Here is a 27,525-nt window from a genome sequence, read left to right as displayed (position 1 = left end):
ATTAATCGAAGTCTCTGCACAGCGAGATCTTTAATTTGACATAAGTCCTTTCAAGTCACCTCCAAACCTGGGAATAAAACCGATTTTCCTCCTCCCAAACAGTTTCAGTGACAGCCAAAACCTTCCCTGCATGCAACAAAATGCAAATGCACATGTACACTCATTCGTAATTGATATACCATTTCTGAGCCAAATTTTCAAAAGGTAGTTTCCACCTGCATACATACACTGCTGCGATAAAGTCTTTAGTCCACACTTACCCAATGTTTATCAGTACTGCATGTCAGCACCTACAAATCCAAATATGAACCAGGACCATACCACATTAGGCCCTTTACAAAGACAGGAAAATAAATGCATGGTCTTTGCCCCAAGAAGCCCACAAATATTAATCTAACTAGAAAGGGGATATATCTGTACATGAGCACAAAATCATGTGTAGCAGGTACACTCAGGTATGTGAATCTGAGCACTTGAAAGAGAAAAATCAGGTATAAATACAAACATAGCACTCTGGTGCTTCTTTAAACATCTTGCCTGTGATATTACTGACATGTATCTTGGCCTGAAGACATACACACAGATTTTGAAACAGAATTTTTTCAGGTGTTGTAAAACAAGTAAATCAACAGAACCACAACAGAAAACAGAAATTAACTATACACATTAAATAGCAGCAAGGCAACTTTGCATACTCTGGACAAACTCCTGGTACTCATCAATTAAGATGAAGCACAAAAATAGCTTGTCCCTTTTCGAATCAAACTTCTCCTGGGACGATGGTGAATGGCAGCTTGGAGCACTGCGCCTGGTTACTGCTAGCTCTTTTTGGCCCTGCAGATCAGCAGGGGAGTACGCAGGAGAACAGGAAGAGTCCACTAAAGCACAAAAGTACTGCTTTTGCTCAAAAAAGCCCTAACATCCTCAATGCATCTGGCTCTGTACCAGAACATTAGGAATTAAAAGTGATTAAATACAATTTTGGGTGGAGGGGAGGGAGGGAAAGCCTCAACAATGATTATTTTGTAAAACACTTTATGTTAGCCAAGTCAATAAGCTTGTTGCTTGAGTAGGATTTACCCTGTATATTGTGACCCTAGCAATGGTTGCACAGTTGCAGGCTGCTCCCCAGGTAGCAAGTAAATGGCCTGCCCTTATTCTAGGTACGGCTGTTCTCCAAAACAACTTAAGTATAAGCAAATCACCTACAACTGCCTTGGAGCTCACCACAGAATTTCAAAGCTAAGATTTGCTGTGCTTAATTCTTAGCACAGAAAAAAAAAAAACCACAAAACAACAAAACCAACAGTTATAAGGGTCCCCTCAGGACACCGTGACTTTGCTGGGAGGACACAGTCTGTTACTACTTGCAGCCACACAATGCTGCTCGTCTGTGTCTTAAACAAGCTGCCTCCTTTAGGCAATACACCTACGAGTGACTTACAACACCAGAAACACTTATTTGCAGGCAGTGCTTTGCCCTGAGAACGATCAGAGCCTAAAGGAAGAACAGAGATACATTTTGTATTTTCCAGCTAGCATATTAATTTTGCAGGTCCTGCCAACGCTACCAGCAACGCTTGGAAGCCGTTGCTTATGCCACACTGTGGGGCTGTGCTTCCACCCTCTTCTGACAATCCACCCCCCTGTGACCGTACTGTGACGGAGAGGGTGGGGACATGGACACCTCAGTGAACACAGACAGTAACTACGCAAAAGAGCTGAAAAAGCAACAATTAAGGGAGAGGTAGAGGGACAAGTTTTATCTGTGACTTGACCTGAAACTCAGACATGGTTTCTATTCCTGGCATTCCTGTGGAACTAACAGTAGGTAACACAGGCAGATATGCCTCAGTTTCCCCATTGCTCAAATGTGTGTGCACGCATATAAAGCAAGAGGAAAAAAAAAAAGACTGTGTAAGTATAAACTGGTTTTGTACATACCTACTGTGAAAAACCTATGTTTTCCACCTCTGGATTACAATCATATTGCTGAAGTAAACTTTGGGCAGTCTTGGAGCTGAAAGAGGCCTGGGATTTTCAGAGTGATGACAAAAGACGTATTTTTTCACTCTTAGCTCTTTGCCTGGAAAGGCACGTAGACACAGAAAGCCAGAGTCTTCCTTTTGAACAGCGCACAGTCGGTCCAAACGCCATGGCTCCTTTTGCACACCTCCAGGCCAAGGCCAGTCCAGAAAAAGGAGATCATGTATCAATATCTCAATTTTTCAAATGGAATAGGGAGAAACACATGATGGAGGTCACTTGTCTCATATCAACTAAAACACTAGCGACAGCACCAGGAACAAGATCTGCTCTCACATCATAGCCTAGTGTTTGTCCAAGTGGTTTGGGATTTTTTTGTTGGTGTTTGTTTTTGTTCTGTTTTTTAATTTACCAATCTAAAGATCCACATAACTCCACTGCTGCTTCAGACGCTGTCTCTCTTACCTCTTCTGGTTGCTGGTGCCTCAGAGCTGAACAGATCTGCCACGCGCGCCCAGGTTTTGGCAGCAGGCGGGCTGCAGGGTGGCCGCTGTGAGAAGAGCCAGCCGGTTCCAGCCGGTTCCTCAACAGCACCACCCAGCCTGTCAGCGGAGTTTGTGGCGCCTCTGTGAAAACGTTCCCCCGAGAGGGCACAACGCTGTACGGGCAGCCAAGAGTGAGGGGGAAAGTGTGAGGAACAGCCCTGCTGGCTGCCAGGCCGGAGGGAGCTCGGGCCGCTGGAGCAGGGATCCCCCGCCGCCGCCCGGGAAGGTGTGAGGGAGAGAGAGGGTGGAGAGGGACCGTTATGGCGGCTGCAGCCCCACTCACCATCGCCCTTCGTCTCCCCGGGCAGAAGAGCTGGGAACGAAGGAGCAAAGATGAGCCTGAGGTAAAAAGGGGTGGGGGCTGGCACTTTAGTTTTTGCCTTTGTTTCTCACCATCCTACTCTCTTTTTAATTGGCAATCAATTACATTAATTTTCCCTAAGCGAGTCTGTTTTGCCCATGACAGTAATTGGCAAGTGATCTCCTCATCTTTATCTCAACCCACGATCTCTTATATCTTATTTCCCCCCCCATCCTGTTGAGGAGGGGAGGCAGAGAGCGGCTGGGTGGGCGGCTGGCAGCCAGCCTGGGTCAACCCACCACATCAAGTTAGCCTGGTTTGCAGGCATGCATATCAAGATTAAAGAAAAACACAAAAAACCAGCCACCTCTGTCAAAGGCAGTCCCTTTTGTATTGGGCACAAAGAGCCGACTGTGTGGCTTATCACAGAATCACTCACTGACTTTCCCACCAGACCTGCTGTCATCCAGTCAGATACTGCAGTTCATTTCTCCCCACCAGCTTCCATACCCCCCCAATAAGCAGAAAAATTCTGGAGTAAGGCACTGTGACACACTGCACATAATCAGACTAGTGATACCTACACTAAACACGATTTCACACTAGAGAAAGCAAGCCATCTTCCCAGCTTATTACTTTGGCACAAATTGGTTTTTGATTCAGTCATGCTGAGAAAACACAAGGAAACAAGAGTTCTCAAAAATTAATTAAAATAAATTAGTTCCTAATGGAGAAAAAAAGTCTTCCTCTAAATTTAAAACCACTATTAAATGCTAATAACAAAAAGATAGGCCCAGTTACCTTTTGAGTACAAGCTTTCCTTTTTATGGTATTTACTTTAAGAAACAGCATGGCACAACATACTCTGGACAGGCCAGTGATCTGCATGGTGGGAGAAAATGGGGAAGGATGCACTGGAGTGTTACAGACTCCTGAGAAGCTGCAAGTATTTGCGGATTTCTCCCCTTGCACACCTATTGATGAGCTCCTTGCTCAGCATGCTCTGCTCACCTGCGTTGCCTCATGTATGTGCAAGTGAATGGATTGTGAATTGTCATGAACTCCTAGCTCCCATGATGAGTAGGATGGACAGAAAGATCAAACGACTAAGTTTATATTCAATTATATTGACAAGCTTTCCTTTGCAAAATTAGTTTAACAAGAGAAAAAAAAAAATCACTGGCCTTTTCTGTAGAAAGGAAAGTACAAGATAGTGTATTCTTACTAAAAGATGTCCCTTAGATGCATTAAATTACATTGATTAGGGAACATGAACAAAAGCCCCCTCAAGTTTCTTAAGAGTCTTGCTGAGAATATCTCCATTACGTTGATCTCACTGGAAGTCTTTTCTTTTTTTTTTTAACATGAATTTCAAATATCAAGTGACATGGCTCTTTATTGGTTATCTGAGGTATGCAGTGCTTATTTACATTACAGAAACAGACCTTCTCTACAGAAAAATACAGGCATTAGAAATGCAAATTACTTAGCTGGTTTTTATTCTAGAGGACAACAAGCAACTAAGTTGCAATCTTAAAAAAAGAAAAAGGGCCAAGGACAGTCTGAGCTTACAATTTTTATGACAGTGATCAATGTTTAGCTTACTTTTGTTAAAATATATCAAAGTGATATTATCCAAGGATTTTTAAGCACTATAAAAACTCTGCTAGATGGTACTTCATCACAGTCCTAACCAGACAGGTCAGAATATTAAACACATTTTGCTAGGACAGGAGATGCAAGTAAGGGAAAGCATAAGGGCATCTCTCCCTCACGTCGTAACAACCATATCTGTGCTTTAGAGCACAGCGTTAAAGCAACAAATAAACAAATGAGCACCAGCGCAGGCGTGTACATTCACAAAACATTAAGCAGCCCCCAGGGAGATATCTGCTTAGTTCTAAAGCAGGAGAATTGGGCATCACAATGCATCTCACCAGGGCTCATTAGGGCTCATTAACGCCTGGAGATAGCTTCAGCAACAGCCTGAGCATCCCACAACTGTACTTGATACCGATTCAGCTACAGCCAGGAGGGGAGATTGCTTGCTCCCTGCTAAGCATTCTTTTTCCAGGGTCAAAAAAGGCTTTAGGGCCAAAGCTATTGTTTTTCTGTTGTTTATATGGCATCAACGTGCACTGCTCAGTGACTAGAGCTTAGAGGGACTTTGCCACGCTGATAATTAACAACAGGATAGTTTACATCAGCACATGAACTGGCAAGAGGTGCTTTCCAAGTTTGCTCTGAAATTTAATTTCAGAGAAGCCAAAGGAGTGTGGAAATGCAAAGGTCAAGTAACAGTACTAAAAAGAGATTTGGACTGCTCTGTCACAAGAACTGGCTGCATAGATCCTTCATGAGCTTCCTCCAAACGCCCATACACTCAAAGGAACAGAATAAAGCCATGCTTCATCTTTGACACCTTGAGAGGAAGATGCTAACGCTCATCTGCATAAATCACTGAGAAAGCAAACTGGTAACAGAAGCAAGCTAAAAAAGCACATAAGAACAGCTAGTAGAGTGGAAAGAAAAAGAGAGCAAGAACTGCTGGTCACATAGACAACACCACAACATAAGATCTCCAGCAGTGTTAAAACCAGCTTTGAGCAAATGGCTTCAAAACACCCTGCTCCCTAGTTGGTTTTGCCTTCCATGAATCGCAAAGCAAAGTAGTTACTTATATTCTTTCATCACTAAAATAAAACTTTGCACTTTTCCTATGATTGTTTCACAATAAAAAAATTCTGACACTAACCACGTGACAGTATTGAATCTCATTTCCCCCATCACGGAGCTTCTATACTGGAGGACAAAAACAAGCCCCACAAGTGAAGGGAAAGACTGTTCATTTATCAGTCTGCACTACCACATCCCCTGACCTATTTTATTACTAAAAATAGTCCCTCTTAGGTCACTGCTGCAAATTGAATTCTGCTGCTTCATTGCCCACTGCAATCTCACAGAACTGCATGCTGCCTACACACAAAACACTAAGTAGGTTAACTTATTCACTGCCAGGGATGCAGCCAGTCTTCTCATGGATAAAAAAAAAAGACAAAAATAATTTTGCTTAAAATGTTTGAAATGTTTTCTGCAATGCAGTTTAAGCCCAAACCCAATTATTTATATTATCTTGTGAATATAAACATATAAATGGTTGGCCTGGTTTCCCATTTGCCCATATTTACAATATGTTTTTCCATATTTTTCTTGCAAAATATATTTTCAGAGTTACAATGTTACAAGTGATGGAAGAGCAGCCCCAATGACCTCTAATGATCAAAAATCCGAAGAGGAACAACAGTCAAGTCTTTCTCATTAAACCCCCTCACTAAGGTAAGTCTAAAATGACACAAAAAAGAGGAAATAAGTCAAAATACTCTGAGCTAAAAAGAAAACTTCTTCTTTCAAAAGGCCAGTACTCTGTATTTGTATGCTCAATCCAAAGCATCTCATGACTGTCACACCTTGAAGTGAACCGATAATTTTTGACCCAACAGACACAACATTACTTAAAAGAGAGAGGAAGAGGAAGGCATGAATTTGACAGAGCAAGAACTTATTACAGGGTCCTAAGCAGGAGGCTGAAATACATATTATCAACCACTTCATGCTTAATACTGAAAAAACATGGAAATACGTGATGTCCTTGCTATTTTATTTGAGCTAAACAGAGTAAGATTAGCATAAGCATGTTTCCCTGGGCTATTATCGCATCTTCATTTCATTACTTCAGTAGCTTCCCAATCTTAAACAAAGATGCCCAAAAATCAAACTCAAAGATCAAAGACAACTGACTTATTTCATGCCAGCTTTTTGCTTAAACCACTGCAAATTCTGTTGGGAATTTCTTAGTATGCAGCAGATGCACACAGAGCTGAACCATTCAAATGATTCATGGCCTCATTAACCTAAACTTTATTATTATTTGGTTATGAAACCAAGTTTCCCACTTCCTGCTATTCTAAAGATAACATCTGCCAAATCTGGGCTTTCTTGTCAGAGAAAAAATCCAATGTTTTGAGGAGACAAAATGGTCTCAGGTCTGCCTGAGTTTCAGCTGGTGGCATTTCCTGAGATGCTGGGGGCACTGTGGGTCACAACTTGTGTGAGAAAGCTACGTCCTCCCCAGCTCATAAAGATGAGCTGAAATACATGCGGCCCATCACTACAAGGAGAACCACACAGCCTCTTGTCAAGGATATATGAAATGTGCTCACAGAAGAAAGAGGAAACCAGCCTTGCCAGCCAAGGTGCAATTTCCCATTGTTTGAAGAGTCACAAAATACACACTGCAAAGCAGCCAGGGTCTGCATCTCTGATAACCCTGAGCTCCAGATTTTCAACATCTTGCTAGGGCTTGACCAGGGATTAAATAAAAAAAAAAATTTAAAAATACTGTTTTCTTATTTCTAGCTAGTAGGTCAAGGTGAAGTTGGTCTGTTAATACAGGTTTTTCAAAGGTGTATTACCCACTTAAGTATCATCAAGTAATAGGGTACAGGTGACACACCAGAGACGCCTGGCATATGTGGACAGTTGTTCTTAAATGAACCTGTTCTTTTCTGAAAGGCCGATTAGTCACCAGAACGCAAAAGAGATGGGTATTAAGTTATTTACAGAATCAGGACATGGAGTCCTCATTACTTTTTGAGAATAAGCATGTTTCATAGTTTTAGCCTGCATAACTAACGAGTCCTCTCATCAGGATGCTCTTTTAGACCTTTAGATTCTCTGAGATGCTATAGCAGTAACTGCCTTTTTATTTCTTATGAGATCAAAAGAGATTTAATTTGGAACTCAATGCAGTCACTGCACTTCCAAAATCCATTATTTCACTCTCTTTTTGAAGTCTCCCAGTAATACTTCTGCCGTATAACACCTTCCTCTGCTAGAAATCCCATTTATAGAAATAAGACTATTCTCAGAGACATATGATAAAAATACTCTGAGGTCCTATCAGATTATTTAACAGGTCAGATAACTAACAGGAATATCAGCTAAGTTAGTATTAGCAAGATAAACAACAGTAATCAATTAATGATGCTAAATACAACGGAAAATAAACCACTTGCACCACTTTTCTACAATCATAGCACATGAAAGTAAGACACCATTTGCGTAAGTATTAACTACCTAGTTAACAGTATGGTCAGCAGCATGGAAGTATTTCAACCTTCTTTACTATAGTTAATATCACACTTTGCAAGTCAAAATTTAGGGTAAGTTTGCAAACCGAGTACTTGCCAAAACGAAAACCAGAATGATGGATTGTGAAGATCTAAGGTCTTCCAAGACGTAGATAAACTCTTCTTGATGGATCATTAAGATAAAATCTGTGCAGCTTTCCAAAGCGCATGGATCTACTAAAATGGATTTAAAAGTACATAAACATGCACAACTGCTACTGAATTTCTGGGGAAAGAGTAGGAAATATGTAATCCATTTTGGGCTACAGGTCAAAGACAAAATGAAACTAAATAAGATTTTTTTCAATATATATTTCAGTCCCAAACCACGCAGATTACTATTCAAAACTTCAACCAGTTCATCATTTAGAGTGGATTCTGCATGTCACTATCTTCTGACTGTGGGGAGCTGCAGAATCAAGTCTTTCATATTTCAGCATCTAAGAAAATTTAGGACCCTAACCAACCATCTGTTAAGTCCACACCAATCAGAGGTACTAATTAAATGAACTGCCACATCTTAACTTCTACCACAGCAAATTATAAATTACAGAAATACTGGCACAAAGACAAAAAGGCACTTTGAGACCTGAACAAGCACTCAGGTTAGGTAAAGTGGCATGTGGTTACCTAACTCAATAAGACGTTTTTACACCCACACTCTATGGTGCCTTCTGTGCTTGGTCACTTTTGCAAGCAGTGGGCACCTAAGTTCAGCTGCTTGAAGGCCCATGTAAAGCCAGGCACAGGTCTCTGCATCACTTGGGTATTCTGCAGTTTAATCAACAACTGTGTTGTGAAGCTGGTTTTGAAACTGGGGTCAAGGCTGGGAAGAACAGAAGTTGCTCCTTGTGGCCAAAAAGTCACACTACCTTCTCTTCCAGGAAAGAAAAATCCTCGAGGTGGAGGACCCCCTGCAACTAGCACTGCTCAGAATATACAGAAGAGTGCACGAGGCTGTCAGTGCATATTCCCACTTGGTAAAAAAGAGAATTAGCTGCCATCTCACGCTCCATTTTGAACACCTGCAAACAAATGCTAAACCAGCAGGACACCTCCTTCTGCTATCAGTGTTTTGCCTCATGCTCACTCGCTCTCTTTCTCCAGAAGCACTACTTCAGTGAAGAGACCCCTTGGAAACCTCCACATTTCCTAACACCTATGAGAACACTTGTAAAGTAGCCGCATGATGTAGGTGCCAAACCATAGGTTGCAAATCCATCTCATCTGCCTCAGTCTCCAGCAGCTGCAAAATTAAAAATAGCTGTCATAGGCAAACCACAACTGAAGATGAGAATGTTTGCTCGTTTATTTCAGGCTGATAATGGTGTCACTGTTGACATGTTTGGGCTCTGAAAGGAGCACTAATGAGGAAATGGACAAAATTATAAAGGCAGAATAAGGAACATTCTAAAATAGGAATGGGAAAATTACCCTCCTTTTAAATTTACATGGAAAATCTGACTAGCCATGACAAAATAATGTGCTTATTTGGCTCCTTGAGATGAATTCCTGTTAACTACAAGCAAAGCAATCAAAGTAGCATTTTCAGCTTTTAAAAATTGTTTCTCACCCTGACCAAATAGGACTATTTCATCAGGTATCGAAATTATATGCCATCATTGCCTTCTCATGACTTGAGAAAGACATGGTGAATAAGGAATCAATTAATATTACTGTAGAATTTTCTCTCCCGCTTTTGGTCACTTCCTGGCAAACCCTGACATTTACAAGATACTTTCAGTTCACAGAAAAGGAGCCTTCTGCAAGAACGAGAAGTTACACTTTATCTAGCGTAGCAGCAGTCTTACCTATGTACCCTGTGTATTTTTGCTGTTATGTTGTCTATAAAACCACTAAAATATAATTCTCATTTTGTGAGCCAAACACAGGGTGGGGAGTGTGCACAAAGACTGCTGTGGAGTTCACTTGCTTCATTCATAAAACAGCAGTAGTTTCTATGTAGCTAAATGCTGCAGGGAGCTATTTGGGAAGGAGAAGGTGTTATTTTCATTAGGTGAATCCCTATGCATTAGTCATATATTTATCAGGTCTCCTCTAGCACTAATTAGGCATGTAGTTGAACCTCAGGTAACCCAAGGTCAGTCCTTCCTCTTGGGGCTGCAAGCCAGGTTTCTTAAATCCTTGGTGTGGTAAAGAGCCATCAGTGCAACTGAAATTTCCAAATAATTTCTGAGCTACAGCTTCCCACCACTGTGCCACAGGGAACAGATACCTCTGAAAGGGCCAGGTTCACTGAAAGGCTACCTGACATCCAGGAGCAGGAAAACAGCCAACTTTCAATTATCTGCATCCAACCATGAAAGACATCTCTGGAGGCCTTTGGATAAACATGCTTCTACAATATACAGAATTAAATGCTGCTAAACAGAAAAGCATCAGGCACGGTTTAAGTTGATCTACACGCTCACAGGTACATGTAATGATCTTATGAAGATTATACCCTAGGAAAGGCTTGTATGTCAGACATAGCTGAACAGTGGCCATTGAGAATGTGCCCCTTCAAACTGGATCCCTGCCAGGTCTGTAAAGATACAGATATGGCTATGGATTGTGGAGGGGAAATTCTCCTGCTGCCCTGCAGCCAACGATGGTAACCCTTCAGGGCTGCACCAACCCCTGAGGCTATGCCCTCTGCACAGGGAGCAAACCCAGTGCAAGGTTTGCACTCAGCCTCAGTCTAAGCTGAATCCATAAATATAAACCCTAAATATGAAATCATATTAATATAAACACAGTCATCACTGGGATTACATGGGTCTACAATGTTTTTTGGACATTGCTACATGCCATGATAATGCAAGAACTGGCATTTGGACCACAGCATAACACAGACGATTAAATAAAAATTTGCCACTGAAGCTGTTTTTCACAAGCATTTCTGAGAGGTTCTTCTGAACACTGTAATATATTTTACCTTTCTAGTTTTGTCACTGCACTTAAATATTGCATTTGAAGAGCAGAAATACTTCTAAAACAGGTCAGAAATAAGCAGGATCATCACTGAGATCCACTTACTGTGCATTCAGAGTTTAAAGGGAACCTTGGTTTAAGCTGACAAGTCTTTTAAGGTACTAGACTTTTGGTCAAGCTTGCATCATTCACTTGTTAGTTACATTTGGGTATGATTGTCCCAGAAGCAAGAAGCTATGTAAGAATGAATTTTAAGAGCTTTATGGAAAACAACCAAGATTTGTATACACTGCTTAAGTGCTCATGCAAATGTTCTTCATTCTCAGGATTATAGCATGCATGCTGGAAGCCTCACTACGTCACTTCAGCTATGTCTTGAATTTGGCAAAGATACACAAAATATCTGCCTCTTGGAAATAACATATTCTACCTCTCTACCGAGAAGAAAACGCTGTGCTTTCAACTATCACATTTACACGAAGTTTTTATATGTTTCAGTCACCAAGCCAGTATATTTCCTTCTTCTTGCTCATCATTATTATCCTATTTCAACCCCATGTGAAAAAGATAGAAGGCAGAGCAAATTTGGTAGACTAATTTCGTACACTAATTCTCCAAAGAGAAATGCCTTGCTGGTTTATCAGGAAAGCGAAGCACCTTTTGTGCTTTTTACAAACCTAATTCCCCCCTTCTCCTTTGTTGCTGCTGTTCTGAACCAACCCACTGATGAAGACAGAGGATTTTTCACATGCTGGAGGCTGAAGTCTTTTACTTATTTACAGACCACTGCTCCTTTTGTGCAATGCAGCTTGCGGTACTCTGAAGAGACGTCCACTACTCTGAATGATTACAGACTCTGTCCTCTTTCTGTCGAGCATTAATTTGCACGAGGCAGCCAGTCGTTCCAGTTTGATTACCATGAAGAACAGCACCACCAATGCATGACAGGAAAGCTGAGACTACCCTTAAGATGACTTTGTTTTATCAAGATAACAGCATGGCTAAATATTCTATGCAAAGTGTCAGTCTAAGTCTGGAAGAGAAACCACAAACAATCCTGAACAAGAGACGCTCAGCCTTAAGAAGGCATCCAGGCAATGCTAATATAAAACTAAAGCAGTTTTGGGAAAACACAAATAAGGACACCAAGAAGATGACACCAAATTCACAAGGGTCAGACTAGATGATTTTAAAGGAAAGCCTGATTACTTTTACCCTGACAAAAATATTGGAGAAATTAATTGCTTAACATCCACATCCAAAGCTCAGCTGTACTTCTAATGAAACAATTAAATAGGCCATCTTATGCCCTTTGTAAAGGCAATCACCCACCCTTAATCAGAACCTCAGATTGTTCCATAGTGCCCTGCAGAGATATCTGCCCCGCCTCTGTTTAGAAGCAATCCATCTTACTGCAACTCATTTGTCACTGAATGGTTTCTTAGGAACAGCAGTATGAACTTCCCTGTCACGTCTCTGTCGCTCTCACTGTCCAAAACACAGAATAATGTACCTCAACTTTTCAACAGTGAATCACAACTGATACAACTTGGAAGATCATCAAATACAGCTACACTCAAGACTTTTTGCTGAGCAGGGTGGACAAGAAGTGCTGAAATTAAAGAACGCAGGGAGGCTAAAATTATTTAGCAGTTCCCTTGGAATCCAACATTAAGAAAGGCCTTGAGAATCTCTTTACTTTGAGGATCACTTAGACCCTTCTGATAAAGAGCAATAGGGAGTGAGACAACTAAAAACTATTTTACCCCCTCCTTAAAACAACTACAAATGGGTGGAATCTCAGAACCAGAACCAGACCCAGAAATTCTTAAAAATACCTTTCTGCTATAGTCTAGACTAGCAGCCACTGCTTGGCATTCTATTAAAAAGGGAATGAACATTATTTTAAGTATGAATATTTTAAATTATTGTAATATGAAAAGAAAAAAACTAAGTTATTGCACTGTGGTCCTGGAACATGAATGAAAGAGACACAAATGACATCCAAAAGCTATTCCTCTACGTCTGTCTTCACATCTTTGTACACATACAGATATGTATGTAAATGGTCCACAAATCTGGGTCAATATGTCATGCACATCTACAAAATGATCTAGTTGCTTCCTCTAAGGGTTAAAGTAATAAAGCAACTGCCTGTGTATGCCTGATTCTGACATTAGAATTACATAATTGTAAACTATTTATGCTAACAAAGGGGCTGCAATCTGGACAGAAAGTAAGAAGCAATTCAAGAGTACTTCTACATAATCATTCTGCATCACCAGAATATGAAAACAGTAAAAATTTGAAAAGGAATACCCAAAGCCAGTGATCAATCTGATACATCATAAGGACCCTGACTATCATCCACTGTGATGCAATTCAGACTGACTTAAGAACTCAAGAAGTTTGGCCCCCAAAGACGTGTGTACAAAAAATGAATAATCTTAAAATAACTCTAAAAATCTCGGCTGAAATCACTCAGATTCTGTGCAAGTGCTACACATCTTATTTACCGTGAAAGCGTACACCAGAAACATTCAGAGCGGTAAGACAACTAACACGCACCATCCATGTTTTAAAGCTGCCAGACACAAGTTCACTAGTTCTGCAAGAGATCAAGCCTTAAAGTTATACTTACAGTTATAAATTGTTGATGGCAGCTGACTAGACTAGAAGTGAGTGAAGTTCATTTCCAGAGAGACTTACTTGGCACAGTTCCACAGGGGCTTTTTAGCTATTGCTCTTGCTAGGGATAGCCTAATAGCTGAAATCCAGCTCCTGCAAGCCATGAAACAGCTTTAAAAAATACATATAAAAATTAAAAAGCACAGACAGATAGATCATTGCACCATGCAATCCAAACTTAACTTTCCCACCATATACCAAGGTATCATGTGTTCTTGCACTGTTTTGTCAGCAATTTCCTTCAGCACAATTTCTCTATATTGAGGGATAGAGAATGTACCTATTAGATCTACCCCAAGCTGAGGGGAAAATAATTAGACAGAAGCAATTTCTGCTTAACATTTACTTGCTTAAATTAAGGGAACAAAAACTTTTTTTTGGAACTTCTGCATCTAGAAATGTCTTTCATTTTGCACGTCATGTACAGAATACCAAATGGAGGTATTTATTCATCAAGTTACAGCTTTGCTGTACTGCAGCATCATCAACATTTTTCTGTCTTGGCCAAGTGTTTAACAGCTTACAGCGTGATTCAAACTTGATTCTTCTATCCAACACTAATGCAGTTCAGAAGACTATTTTACAGTGCTACGTAACAGACTGGAAAACAGCTCTTCACAAGATAAAATACCTGCTTCGTGCCTAGCTTTTTTTCTGTGGAGCCAGTACACAAGAAAACAAGTCATCCCACTGGATAAAACAGAAACGGGACTTCAGACAAGTTGTATCTACAGAGTTCTTGCCCACATAATCCCTCCCATGCTTGTCCTACACTTCTGTGAGGAGATCACAAAATTTTGATCTAGGATTTTTGCCCAGGTTTTAGGGTTGAGGGGAGGAGCACATATCCTAAGACTTTACACTGGACAGTAAAACAAGGTTTCAGCCAGCCAAGGAGTGTGGATCTAGAACACTCAGTTAGCAGAGGAAATGACAAAGCTATGTAATTCATGACCAATAGACTCCAACAAATGTGTGATGAGGAGAAGATGGAGTGCCCACAGCAGCAGGGAGTGGGGCATGGTGACTCAGGCAGGACCTCACGGTTTTGGTTCCCATGGGCCCACCACACAGTGCATTCAGCACTCTCAGAAGTCTACCCTAATTACCTAGAGGGAAAAACAAACAAGCAAACAAACCACTCTTGTTTGATTTCCAGCATTTTATTTGCTGTCTGGGGAATCCCTTTGCTTAACAGGTATTTATGCTATTTTCCTTGCAAGGAACATACTGCCACGGAGCACTGACCATGGGCATTAGTAAGTGATTCTGCCTTTCTGCTTCCCTCTTTTTCTTCTGCTTTTTTGAACTGCATGTCCTTCACTGGAGGGACTGTGTCTTACTAGTTGTTAGCCTTAACCTTTTGCTAGGTATGCAAGGCAAATTTACAGTAAGCTGTGATTATATTTGTTTTGATTTCAGTCAATGGTCTCATCCAAAAGCTGCTCTTAAAAGTCTTTCCCCATTTTTCACTGGCACTTTGCTTTGACAGAATGGAGTTTCCTTTCGTTAGAGCGAGAAGGTGGCAGATGGGAGATGGAGGAGGATCCAAGCAGACAGAGAAGCATTGCACAAGACTCATGCTGAACTTGTCAACAGAACAAGATTTCTTTACTACAGTGCTTAAAAAAAAAAATTTAAGTGGCTGCTTCATTATTCAACAAATCTAGAAGGGCTATACGGTAGCATTCAGGCCTTCTTATTTTAGGGTATCCAGAATTTACCTGTGAAGAATCTTGCCTTGCAGTTAACTGAATCAACAGCATACTATCGAGAGCGAAGGAATCTGAGTGACATTTGAGTGACAGCAAACCATCATACTACTCCTGCTGTAAATGGCAGGCAACACAAGGCTTGGATGTAAGCAGAATACATTTGGATTCCTGCCTCCTTTCATTAGTAGGTGGCAAAAATGAGTCTCGGGGAAAAAAAAAAAAAACAAACAAAAACTTAAAAATAGGGTGAGTGGTCTTAGAACGGCAAGGATATCAAATCCTGACACCTTTAACATTTTTTCTCTTTTGGTTCTACAGAAAAAATTCACATGAGCCTTAAGATTATGACTGACCATATGCACCTAAAAAAGCAGCACAGACTGGCAACCCTGATTATGTCTCCATCCTGGCACAGGGAGACTTGCAGCTGCCTTCTTCCTGCCTGGCATTCCTGTACAGCGGAGGAACAGGAGAACTTCACTACTGGGACTAAAAGAAGACTCCAGGTTAAATAAGGATATCTAAAAGTTGCCTCCAGAATGAATCCTTTCATAGAATCATCATAGAGGAGACTAAAGTCATGTTCAGTGACCACAAATCAGATGGTGGAGGGGGCCATCCAACAACTCATGGTAGGGCACAGAGACTAGTGAGACTTTTCCTCTCCTCTGTACAAAAGTTACATAAATAAAGTACTTACTTTTCTTGCCTAAGCAAACATCTACTTCTAAGAAAAGGGGAGAATTACCCATGCACTGGGTCTACATCATAGAGAACCAGTAAGTGCTATAATTTGTCATACATAACATATCATCCTGCATGTTCAATGTGAAGCACGCATTAACATTAAGAATTTATATGCAACTGTGATTTCTGAAATAATCCCATTTGGAGTGATCAGGTACAGAACTCCCCTTGAAGTAAAGGTCACAGATTTGATCTACTATATTACATAAGCAGGGAACAGTAAAAAATTATGAATTATTCCTATCAAAACTAGGGAACAATTTCTTTTACAGGAGTGGCAAGTAAGCATTTATTAAATCATTATCACAAAAAATACACGTTGGCAAATGTAACAGCTACCAAGATTCTGTCAATACAGCAAAATTCAGCAGGCTACACTGCAAAACAGTCCTTAACCATTGAGCATACGTACATCTTTTACCATTGACACATCACACACCAAGTGTCCCTTGTGTTCATCTAGAAGTACAACGTGTTGCAGAGCTTTAAGAGATACACCTTTCATCTCATTCTATTTAAAAAGACGTTGAAATGTCCAGAACAGGAAAAAACAGTACAAGAGAAAGTATGCAGGAGGCAACAGTTCAGGGGCAAAAAAATAGGAAGTTTGTAAGCCAAAGCAAATATACCTTTCAAGCAAAGTGAGCTCCCTATTCAGAAAATAACCTTTATGGATTTGCACTGCTTGTCATCCTGCCCATTATCTGAGATGTCTCAACTCAGCAAGAGAGCACCTGGTGTCACTGAAAATCAAAGGCATAGAGAAGACAACCTCCAGTTTAACATCTTCAACACTTACAGCAAAGGATCTGCTTACTTGTTCTACCTTTTGGCAACTCAGATTTGCCACCAAGGTCACGATGGGTTAAATATTTTTAAAAAATAACAGCAAAATGCCTAAAGAAGCAGAACGAGAAATGATTAATGATGTATGCTAATCGAAGAATTTACCCATGTTTTATTAAGATGTTGTTTGGAACATCATCCACAAGGAAAAAACAGAAAGCTCATCAGGTTCAGAATCCTTCCTATTCAAAGTTCTTTCCTACAGAGAAAAATGGAAACTGGAATCTTCTAGCTGTGTATGTCCTTCACTCATCAGAAAAGGATTGTGCCTTGCATTACAGAACGTCTCATTGGCAGTGGTACTCTGGGGGATACAGAACAGCCCGATTCTCTTTTACAAGGTAAGATGAGATTCGAGAACAGCTTATAGATTTTTAAGTCACTAGCACTGCAGGTCACATAATATCAAAACTCTGATAATCTGCAACATTTTGCAAAGTTCCCCAGAGGAACCCACGTCTGGGAAGGCCAAAGGAAGGGCCACAGAGGACATTGGCAGTCGCTCTCACAGCTGGTATAAGCATTGGAAATTTCACTGTGGTACAGCATCAAATGAGCTGGCTGAAGGGACTTCAAGAAAAGGTGTACAATTGCTGTAACCTCACACTCACAGATCAGCCCAACAGTTTCACCTCTTCTACCTATTGCCTTCCACTTGCCCATCATAATCACTTTATAGTAATCTAGTAATTTGTTCCAGTACAAGGCTACAGAGCAGGGATATAATAAGATGTTAAATCTGAACAAAAGGGAGAAAGAAGAGAGCTAAGTCTGTAACATGAATTCCTGGCATCATATAAAGGCCTTCCTAGAAAACATTTAATTTAGCAAAACAGTGCTATAATATACACAAGCAATGTTTAGAACAGAATCAATACATCATATATTATCTTCTCAAGTTAATTTTTCCGTAAGATTTGTAGAAGGAAGGAGTATTTAGGCCAGAACACTTATTAAGCTAGGGAAAAAAAAAGGAAAAAAAAAAAAACTATCAAGAAGGATTTAGCATAATGTTTTTTAAAACCATTACAATTTTTGAGGGTTTAGTTGGAGTTGTTGGTTGGGTTTCTTTGGTTTTAAGAACACTGGCAGGCGTGCTACAATTTTTAGCAAGTTTAGAGCTACCACAATCAAATACATAGGTAATACAGGCATTTCACTCCGCAAAGACTGATGGGCACCAAGACCTTTATACGTAGCAGAAGTCTCTCACTTCATTCAGCTTCCTGCTAACTACAGTTATGTTTGAAACTGTGCCATAAACAACTACAACATGCCTGACCTGAATCCTGTTTGATGTACTTGATCAGCATGAATATATCAACCCTTCTCGCTGCTCCACAAGAAATGTTAAATGTGCTGTGTTAAATGTCTCTTAAAGCCCTGTTCCGTATCGCTTTCAGTCCTCACTTTCTCAGTGTTCAAATAAGCCCAGCAATCTAAAAATAAAATGAGGCGAAGACATTTCTCAGACATAACAGAAGTCCCTCAGAGACTCTGCAAAAAGCACAATAGTGAAACAAGTCTCAAAAGCATTTATTTTAATTACTTTGTTACCTTCCTTCCATAAAGAAGTGTCTGAGTGAAACAAGTTCAAAAAAAAAAAGAAAAGGCAAGTAAAGGCTAATTTTTACAAACACGCCAACTTTTCATCTCTGGTTTGACAGCAATGACTAGTGACACCATAGTGGGGGTCTGCTACAGGCCACCTGACCAGGAAGACTGAGTGGATGAGGCCCTTTACAGACAGATAGGAGTTCACGAGCCCTGGTTCTCATGGGCAATTTCAACCACCCCAGTATCTGTTGGAGGGACAACAGAGCAGGGCACAAGCAATCCAGGAAGTTCCTGAATGCGTTGATAATTTCCTTATCCAAGTGACAGAGAAGCCAATGAGGAGAGGTGCCATGCTGGACCTTGACATTCACCACCAGGAGGGCTGGTGGTGAATGTCAAGCTCAAAGGCAGTCTCAGCTGCAGGGACCATGAAATGGTGGAGTTCAAGATCCTTAGGGCAGCAAGGAGGGCACACAGTAAGCTCACTACCCTGGACTTCAGGAGAGCAGACTTTGGCCTCTTCAGGGATCTGCTTGGTAGGGTACCATGGGATAAAGCCCTGCAGGGAAGATGGGCCTGAGAAAGCTGGTGAATATTCAAGGATCACCTCCTCCAAGCTCAGGAGTGATGCATTCCAACAAAGAGGAAGTCTGGCAAAAACACCAGGAGGCCTGCATGGATGGACAAGGAGCTCCTGGACATCTCAAACAAAAAAAGGAATCCTACAGAGGGTGGAAGCAAGGACAGATAGCCTGAGAAATTGTCTGAGTAGCCAGCAAGCAGGTTAGGAAAGCTAAAGCCCAGATAGAATTAAATATGGCCAGGGACATCAAGAGCAACAAGAAAAGCTTCTACAGATATGTCAGTGATAAAAGGAAGATGGGGGAAAATGTGGGCCCTCTCTAAAAGGAGAGGTTGTTGCATGTACAGAACCCAGAATTATCAGCAGAGCTTACTTGGGCCTTGCTCAGTAGGACAGTACTGAAGCCTTTACTTCTTGTGCTTCCAAGTGCTCTCACCTGCTTTGCTGGCCTTGTGCTTTTATTTCTGTGAGCACCTCCTACGTGCTCTGGATGACTCCCTGAAGCCAGACATTTGTCCTTCCTTTTATTTCATTTTGTAGCCAACAAATGCTTAATCTTGCTCTGGTGAGCAAGGGTGCTTTTGCTACTCCTGTTTGCTTCCTTGAAAATTAAGATAAATATGCCTTAGATATATTGGACATATCTTTCTTCTCCTTTAAAGTAATTGCTCCACTTAGAGCCTGCAAGCAAACAAATATGATAAAATCTAATTTGTTTTCTAAATACTTAGTATCCATCCAGTGAACCCTCTGACAAAGGATTGCATGCATCTGTACTGCAGCTCCTACGCTTAAGAGTCTTCCCATCCTCCATAATTTTCTAAAATCAGGTGGAACAGCTTTTCCTTTACCTTTACATGCAATAAAGAGCCCTCTACTCATTCTGCTTCAAGTGAAATTCTTGCTTGGTAACATTTGCTGTTTTTTTGCTAGCTTCCTATGATAATTATCTCCTCTAACTGCCACTCATAGTTCCATCCTGATGGTTTTAGCTGTCACCAGAGGTTAATATCGCATACTTGCCTCTTACCCATCTTTTGCAGGGTTCTTGACGCAGCAGAATTATCCCTGTAGATGTGATATGGTGTCTCACATGGAACATAATGACAGTTAGTGCACAAGAGCTGAACTCTAGACAAACTGTAAGTTGACACCACAGCGATAACGTAAAGTTCAATTAAAAATTTTACAAGAACTGTGAGCTTTTCATACAGAAAAATAACAGCTTTTATCTTCAGAGCCTAAGCAGCTCTGTATCTGGTAATGACAGGAAACCACACTGTAAACAATATGACAAGTACTGCATTATAACTCGTTTATATGCTAAATGATATAAATTAAGACAAACACCCCACACCCACCCCAAGATTAATTATATTTCAAAATTGCCTCTCTGAGGGGAAGGAAAGTGATTGCCACTATTATGGGTTGTAATGCAGTATTTAAAAAAAAATAATAATCTGGTCCCTTTATGCTGGCAGTGCTAAAATACACTGAGGCAGGTTTTATTCCAAAGATTTCATGATATGAATTGACAAGCCACACAGAGAAAATACAAAGATGAACAAAGCATTCTGCAGAGTCGAATCACGCAAAAGATGCATCAATACAACGACAAAGCCTGGAAGAGAAGGTAGCTCTAAAATCTAGACTTCGTTTCAGTCACAGAAGACGCAGTACAGCCGGATCTTTTCCTAAACTCTGGAGTTTCTTTCTAGGGGGTCAATGCAATCCCATTTTTTCTCATGGATGTAATTAGCTTTTTCAATGCAAATTATCCTCCCTTTCCTATAACCAGCGGCCACTCACTTCAGACAATTTGGCTGATACAAAACTTTTTGTACCCCCATCACGAGGCTCTCCCAAATGCACAAATTAGTGTTTCCTCATTTCTCTCCTCATCACCTTACACCCATGAATTCATAAAATAGTTGGCAGCTTGGCTTTCCATTAGCCCTTGGAAAAGAAGCTCAAAGAGTTCAGAGGATCAGATTTTGTAAGGGTAACTTACCGAAAATAACAAAAAATCAGACATTTGAAATTCATTTTCAGCTTCTATCTTACCAGAGGAACAATTAGTTTGCCTGGAGCATGAAATAGTCTACAGAAAAGAAACACAAAGCTAAAAGACACTTGAACAACACTGTTAGGGCTCACTGTTATCTAAACACGACAGGAAAACCGTGATGCCAGATCTGTATCTGTCTATGTAGAAAGCACTCAGACAGGTGCTCAGTTAATGATATGAGCAAGGCTGCTTTTTTTACAATGAATAGAACCAAAGGAGCTTATATTTTGAAGAGCTATTTTAACAGTTATAGCCACATTAAGAGCTAAATGACATACAAAATGGCTCTGCCAGAGAACATATCTAGAAGGCCGACATATAACCCCCATGAAAACGGCAACAGTGGTGGTTACTCGAAGTCCTGCCAGGTGCCCTTTAATAAGCAGAGAATGTGATTAGTGCTGCAATGCAAAGAGACAGCATGCTGCAACATGACTCCATGCTGGTCTGCCAGGAAACCTTTACAATAGAGACCCTGGCTGCACTGGGATTTTTCATGCATAATAAATAAAGCAATAGACAGGCAGACTGAGGCTCCTTCCTGAACACCAGTGCCCTCCACTGCGTACGCTGAGGATTCCTCCAAATGCTACAGCAATATGAAAAGCAAGAGAGGGAATTTATGATTTTCTCTTCATGACAGACTGCTGAGTCCCCCGGGACCGAATGTCAAACACATGACTACATCTGCCACTTCGTAGGGCTGCTGTGAACATCTAAATAATACTGTCAGCATAACGCAGAGAGCCGTCCATCAGACTGCACAGGCTCCTCTCCCCATTGGTGCTCACTCTGCCATGGAAATATGCCTTTCATAATCTGTTACAGTCCTTCCTCAACTGATGCTCCATGCGATAAGTTAGTTGGAATCATGGAACTTCACTAACAGAACATGACCTCATTAATTAAGAGCTAGTGGCTCCCACATAAGAACCATTCAGCTTCCTTATTACAAAATGTGGAACCAAAGTGTTTGGGATGCCATTAACACCAACACCATTTTAGGATGTGTATCACCAGCTCCCTAAGTTTGGCATCACTTAGATCGCATTTGTTTTCCAGTTCATAATTGCTATGTTCTTCCAGGATAAGAATATAAAGAGCAACTTTTAACAGATTATGGAATAATAACTCTTTTACTGCCCCTCTAACACTACTGCACACTTTAGTTCAGAGCATTTGAAGCACAGTCTGCCATCTGAGTAGAGGGATGTTTTACCCTAATTTCCTCTATAAAGACTATTCTTCCATTCAATTTAGTATTACTGTTTACCCTCCGACTGGAGGAATTGCAGCTTCAGAGGGACATGAATGCCCATGTCGTGACATTTACAGCAGTGGTTGCACACGAGCACACAGGATCTTGAAACAGATCACACATTCTAAGATACAGAGGAAAAAAAAAAAACCTACAGGAGACAAAGCTGTCCCTCTTCTGGAGGGGCCTATTATTTAGTGGAAAGTTGAGAAGTGGCTTTAAAAACATTGTATCAAGATTCTGTTGAATTGAACACACTGAAATAGGGCTCAATGTGATCAGACAGGGACTTGTTTTCTTCTATGTCACTTGTGCAAAACACGCTTATGGTTGGGTGGCCAGCTTGGGTATTGCAGGTTGGGGTTTTCTTTGTTGTAACATTTATTACATGGTGCCATCTCCACTACTATTACTTGCAGGGAAAAAACAGCACTGAGTAGCTAACCTGAAAAGAAAGAAGTCCAGAGGAGACAGAGAAGAGTGTCAAGGGAGTAACTGCACAACAACAGTAATCAAAAAGCCCAACTTCTTCTTGTGAACACTGCTGCACCACCACGACCTACACTGACAGTGCCCCTGTGGTGTGGGTCACTACACAGTGGTATCAGAGCAAGGATTTGTGGACTGTATCACTGAAGGAGGTTTTAAATCATCCCTGCAAGAATAGGGATAGCCCTAAGCAGAAGTCAGAATTCACTACACCATGAAAGTGCCAGGAAAAGTCATTTGCACTATTTGAAGTAGCCACACGTCCAAACACTTTTCCTCTTCAAAACACCATACCAGAAAATGTTTACTTGAAACATCTGTGTCTTTCTCTTCCAAACACACAAAAATATTTAAAGTGTCCAAATTACTTGTTACATTAGCAGAAGAATCACAGATTTGGTATCAGCCGCTGCACTACTGTAGGCACGCACAGACCAGCTAAGAAATAACTGCTTATAAACGCACAGTCAAGGGGATTCAAATTCCCCTTTGAAGGCTGCCTTAAACTTCAATTGAAACTTACAAGCTTTCAAAACTGTTTTTAAAACAAAGCACTTTTCCCCACACACCCTCCAGCATATTTCTTTTAGAAGATTTTTACTGGTTTATGCAGGTTGAGAAAATTACTAAAAGCAAGAACAAAAATGGGCATTATGCTTTAACAAGGTTTTGGGGAGCCGGACTATAGAATGTAATGATTTTGTCATTATTGTAATGATTTTTTACATTTTTTTTTCTTTTTTTCTTTTTCTTTTTTTTTTTTTTTTAACTACAAGGAGGCTTGAATAAAATTTCTGGGTTTAATTTTTATTAAAGAAGGACGTTTGCATTCGGAGGCTTTTCAAGGCATTCTGTCCTGTGCCCTCTGGTTGCAGCACAGTCTAGACAGGCATACATTTTATAGCAACTCTACTTCTGCATAGTTAATGTTTGATTATTTAAGTTGTAGCATTGCATGAGCTGCATACGACATGCTACATGGTCTCCTAAAGGACAACTATTCCCTTTTTTAAAAAAGGAGGATCAAAGTCTTAGTGGGGAGTAGGAAGGAACCTAATAAGAGCCTTCTCCATAAATGTAACTTTTAATCACGTGCTTTTTAGGGTAAGAATCAAACATCCTTACTTTTCACTGTTGAAAATACTATAGACTCCCAAACCTGGGAAAGCTCAAGTTAGTCACAATGATTTAGTTCCATTATGTATTTCAATTGCTCAAAGATTCTGTCTTAATATAATGAAGTTCAGTGCTACACAGTGCAGCTATCGTACTCAGGTTGAAAAGTCAGCTTTTGTTGTGCTCAGTAAGTACATACACAGTTTTCTGCCTTGAAGGTGTTTTCCAGACGTGAGATGTTACACAACATTTATTAAACAACCATTCATTTATTTCAATCAAAAATAGGCTGGCTCCCATGATGATTAATCCTTGATTGAGGTGCAAAGTGCAAGGTTTTTTCTTATTAGGCAGGGATTTTCATTTTCAAGTGAAAGGTCATAAAAAATGAAAAATATTACAGTATTTGCACACTTTAGAATTAGTATCACAGGACAACCCCAAGCTAAAACAAAAATGTGTTTTCACCAAGAGCTAGAAGTGCAGATGCTTACACTTTTTCATGTACTAATTTTTACTTTTAACTCATTAAGTTTAGAAATGTAGGTATATTTGTAGGTATATCCCACACCTCCTTTTGCTTTATATCAAACATTTAGCTCATGATCAAATGAAAACTGAATTTCTTCCAATTTACCCATGAAAAAGGAGTCAGTGGCATCACAGCGAATAGAACAACCAAATTCTGCATTGACTTCAGTAGAAGAAAGCAAGAAAAGAGAATTCAAATAACTGAACCGTACAAATGGATGCAGACTATATAAAGCAACATGAAAAAACTAACTGCTTGCTAGTCCTACAAATCAGTTTGTATCATCAGCAAGATGACTGGAACACAACTTCAGCATTTGTGAAATGAATTATAAATCTAGCCTCTCTGTCTTAAAAATGTTTCTATTTAAAAGACGATGCAACAAAAAAAAGCACAAACGCATTTGTATATAAACCCAGAAATACTGGCTTGTATATTATAATGTTAAAGGCTTGTTTTTCAGTTTACCTTTCATATCAAACTTGAGCTATTTCAGTGTAAAAGTGAATCATTCAAGCATTTACTAATTAAGAAACCATTGATATAGTTGTCCTAAATAAACTCTGCTTGAATGATAAGTTATTAGAAAATTGTACAATCAAGTAGACATATTTATGGAAATCTGTGTGACATCTTTAAGGAATGTAACAGTTGACAGCTTTGAACCAAGAGTGACAAGCAATCAGAGAAATTCTACCATGAAACGTTCAAAAAAGTCAACCTTTTAAAAGCATATATAAAAATGTGTTTCAGGAATAAAATGTATCATAGTTCTTTAGTTAAAAAAAAAAACAAAAAAAACACAGCACATCTCTGTTGTCCTTAAAATAAAATCAACTAGCTTTCAGCATTGATAATTTTCCCATTAAATTCAATGAGTGTAGCACACAGCATAGACAGGAATACGATGTTCTTTACGTATGCAAAGTTCTTAGTTTGTCGTAACTATTTCTAGAATTTCTTTCCGCTACCCATTTTTTCCAGAGATTTCTGCCTAGAAGGCAGAAAGCTTAGAAGGACATAAGGAGAGAGAAGGTTGTTCAAACTCAATGCTTTGCTTTCATGCACATTGGAGGAATCTGCTAGCAGCACGCTTTCACTTCATCAATTCAGCAAGAAACACTATGTGATTCTTCTGATTGCTCTTCAGTCGACATTCAGAAGCACCCGCCTGACAATTAATACAGGCATGTGACACTGAACAAGTAGGGAGAAGGTAAAGGGAAAATCTTTGCTTAAAGCCAGCCATAAACTAAGAAGAACTGAACAAGTTCACTACAATTGTAGTTCACTAATTGTAGAAGGATAATTAGAAAATACACTACAATATATATGGAAATATACCACATATACAGCACACCACCTCTCTGGCCGCATAACCGATAAGACGCCAACCTAAAAATAAATACCTCAAAAATTAGGACATGGAATGCAGGTTGAATACCAAATAGCTGATTTCTCCACACCTGCCTACCACACTTAGGAAAACCAAGGAAATTCTTCACTTAACATTTCAACGCATCAGTCATGGCAATCAAAAATGTCTATGTGGATGGAGTCCGTGACTGAAACTTAGACTGTTTCATTTCCAGCTCTGATTAGCATAGAAAGTTTTTCTTCTTCTTCTCTCTCATCCTATCTATTAATGGGGATAATTATGCTGACCTTCTTGATAAAGCACCTAAAAATCTACAGTTAAAAAGATGTTCTTAAACATTTAATTATAAATATCAGCAACCATGTATCAAACTTCAGTTATCAATTTATCACATGAAAGCAAGAATCTGATTTTTCCTCAAATTAGTACACAAAATTCCATTTTTTCACCAACATTAGCTTCCTAGTACTTTCATCATTATTAAAACAGCTGCACTGTACTAAGGTGCACTAAAGAACTTGACTACCATTGACTGACATTTTGAAGTCTTTCCAAGCTTCCAACAACAAAAGACCTAGGATTTTTTTTTCATTGAAAATTTCCACATTAAACAAAGACAGTTTGGACCAGCTTCGGGCTTAGATGTTACTCTGAATCTGCAGCTTCGACTGTTGCAATGGCTCCATTCTAAAACAGGCTGTAGCACTTTGCAAATGTATTTTGCCGTTACATCCATCAACCCCTCTCTCCTTACAGGGGTTGGTCAACAAGGGCACCTTTTCATCACCACCACTTATGCTACCGGTTCCTCTTCGTTCCTCCACATCTATATGTTACTTTCCTCCTTTCAGCTGCACACAATGCCCTTAATCATTCAGTATGTCTGATGTGTTCATTTTTCTTTCATCTTGTGCTACTTAAAAACGAAAAAAAGGTGAGAGGGTTTGATATAAAATTAAGCTACTTACCAACTACTGCCAGATTATGCTCTGAGCCACATGCGATCTGAAAAAGAAGTATGAATGAATAAAAGAGAACCTGCTTACCAGCAGGAAGACAACCACAATTATGGCAGCAAATTAAAAATTAACCTGAAGCAAACAACTACAGTTTGTAGGATGCAAAATCAAGGTTGAAGTACTCTCACCTCTAAGTGAAATTTCATTTGTTGTCTCACTTAGGGGTTTAGTGGCAGGGAGGCACGTTTGTTTGTTTTGTTAATAAACAGGCATTTTCTTTTCAAAATGGAGTCACCACTGACATTCCAATCTTTAGGAGCAAGACTGCCCACAACTCTCCAAAAACATCACACCCTTGACAACATCCACTGGATCCAACAAGACTATTCATGGGCATAGAGCAAATGCAGATTAAGCCTTTGCAAGATCGGAGCCGTACAGAGACAGCTGGGTATCAAAAGGGTGATGAAATCTCCATTTCTCTTATCTATACTGGTTTTTTTCCAGATGATCCACAAAGAACTGCACAAAGTATACAGGCTCAGTGTGATAAACCTGAAGTAATATGATCCCTATGGTCATTTTTCTAGAATGGAGAAAAATACCATGGGACTCAACTCTTCTATTAACAGCA

The 27,525-nt window shown here is 40.0% G+C and overlaps 1 protein-coding gene across 1 annotated transcript in view; it reads right to left on the bottom strand.

Moving 5' to 3' along the window:
- SERGEF (secretion regulating guanine nucleotide exchange factor) overlaps positions 1-27,525 on the bottom strand; it is a 161,959-nt gene that overhangs the window by 40,447 nt on the left and 93,987 nt on the right. The window contains exon 10 of the mRNA XM_074148403.1: positions 26,901-26,937. Coding sequence (XP_074004504.1) covers positions 26,901-26,937 — 37 coding nt within the window. The remainder of the gene's footprint in view (positions 1-26,900; positions 26,938-27,525) is intronic.

This window comes from Numenius arquata, chromosome 6, assembly GCF_964106895.1.
Source record: "Numenius arquata chromosome 6, bNumArq3.hap1.1, whole genome shotgun sequence".
NCBI lineage: Eukaryota > Metazoa > Chordata > Aves > Charadriiformes > Scolopacidae > Numenius > Numenius arquata.
Note: the sequence above shows the minus strand (reverse complement) of the source record. Positions and strands in the feature narration are given on the sequence as shown.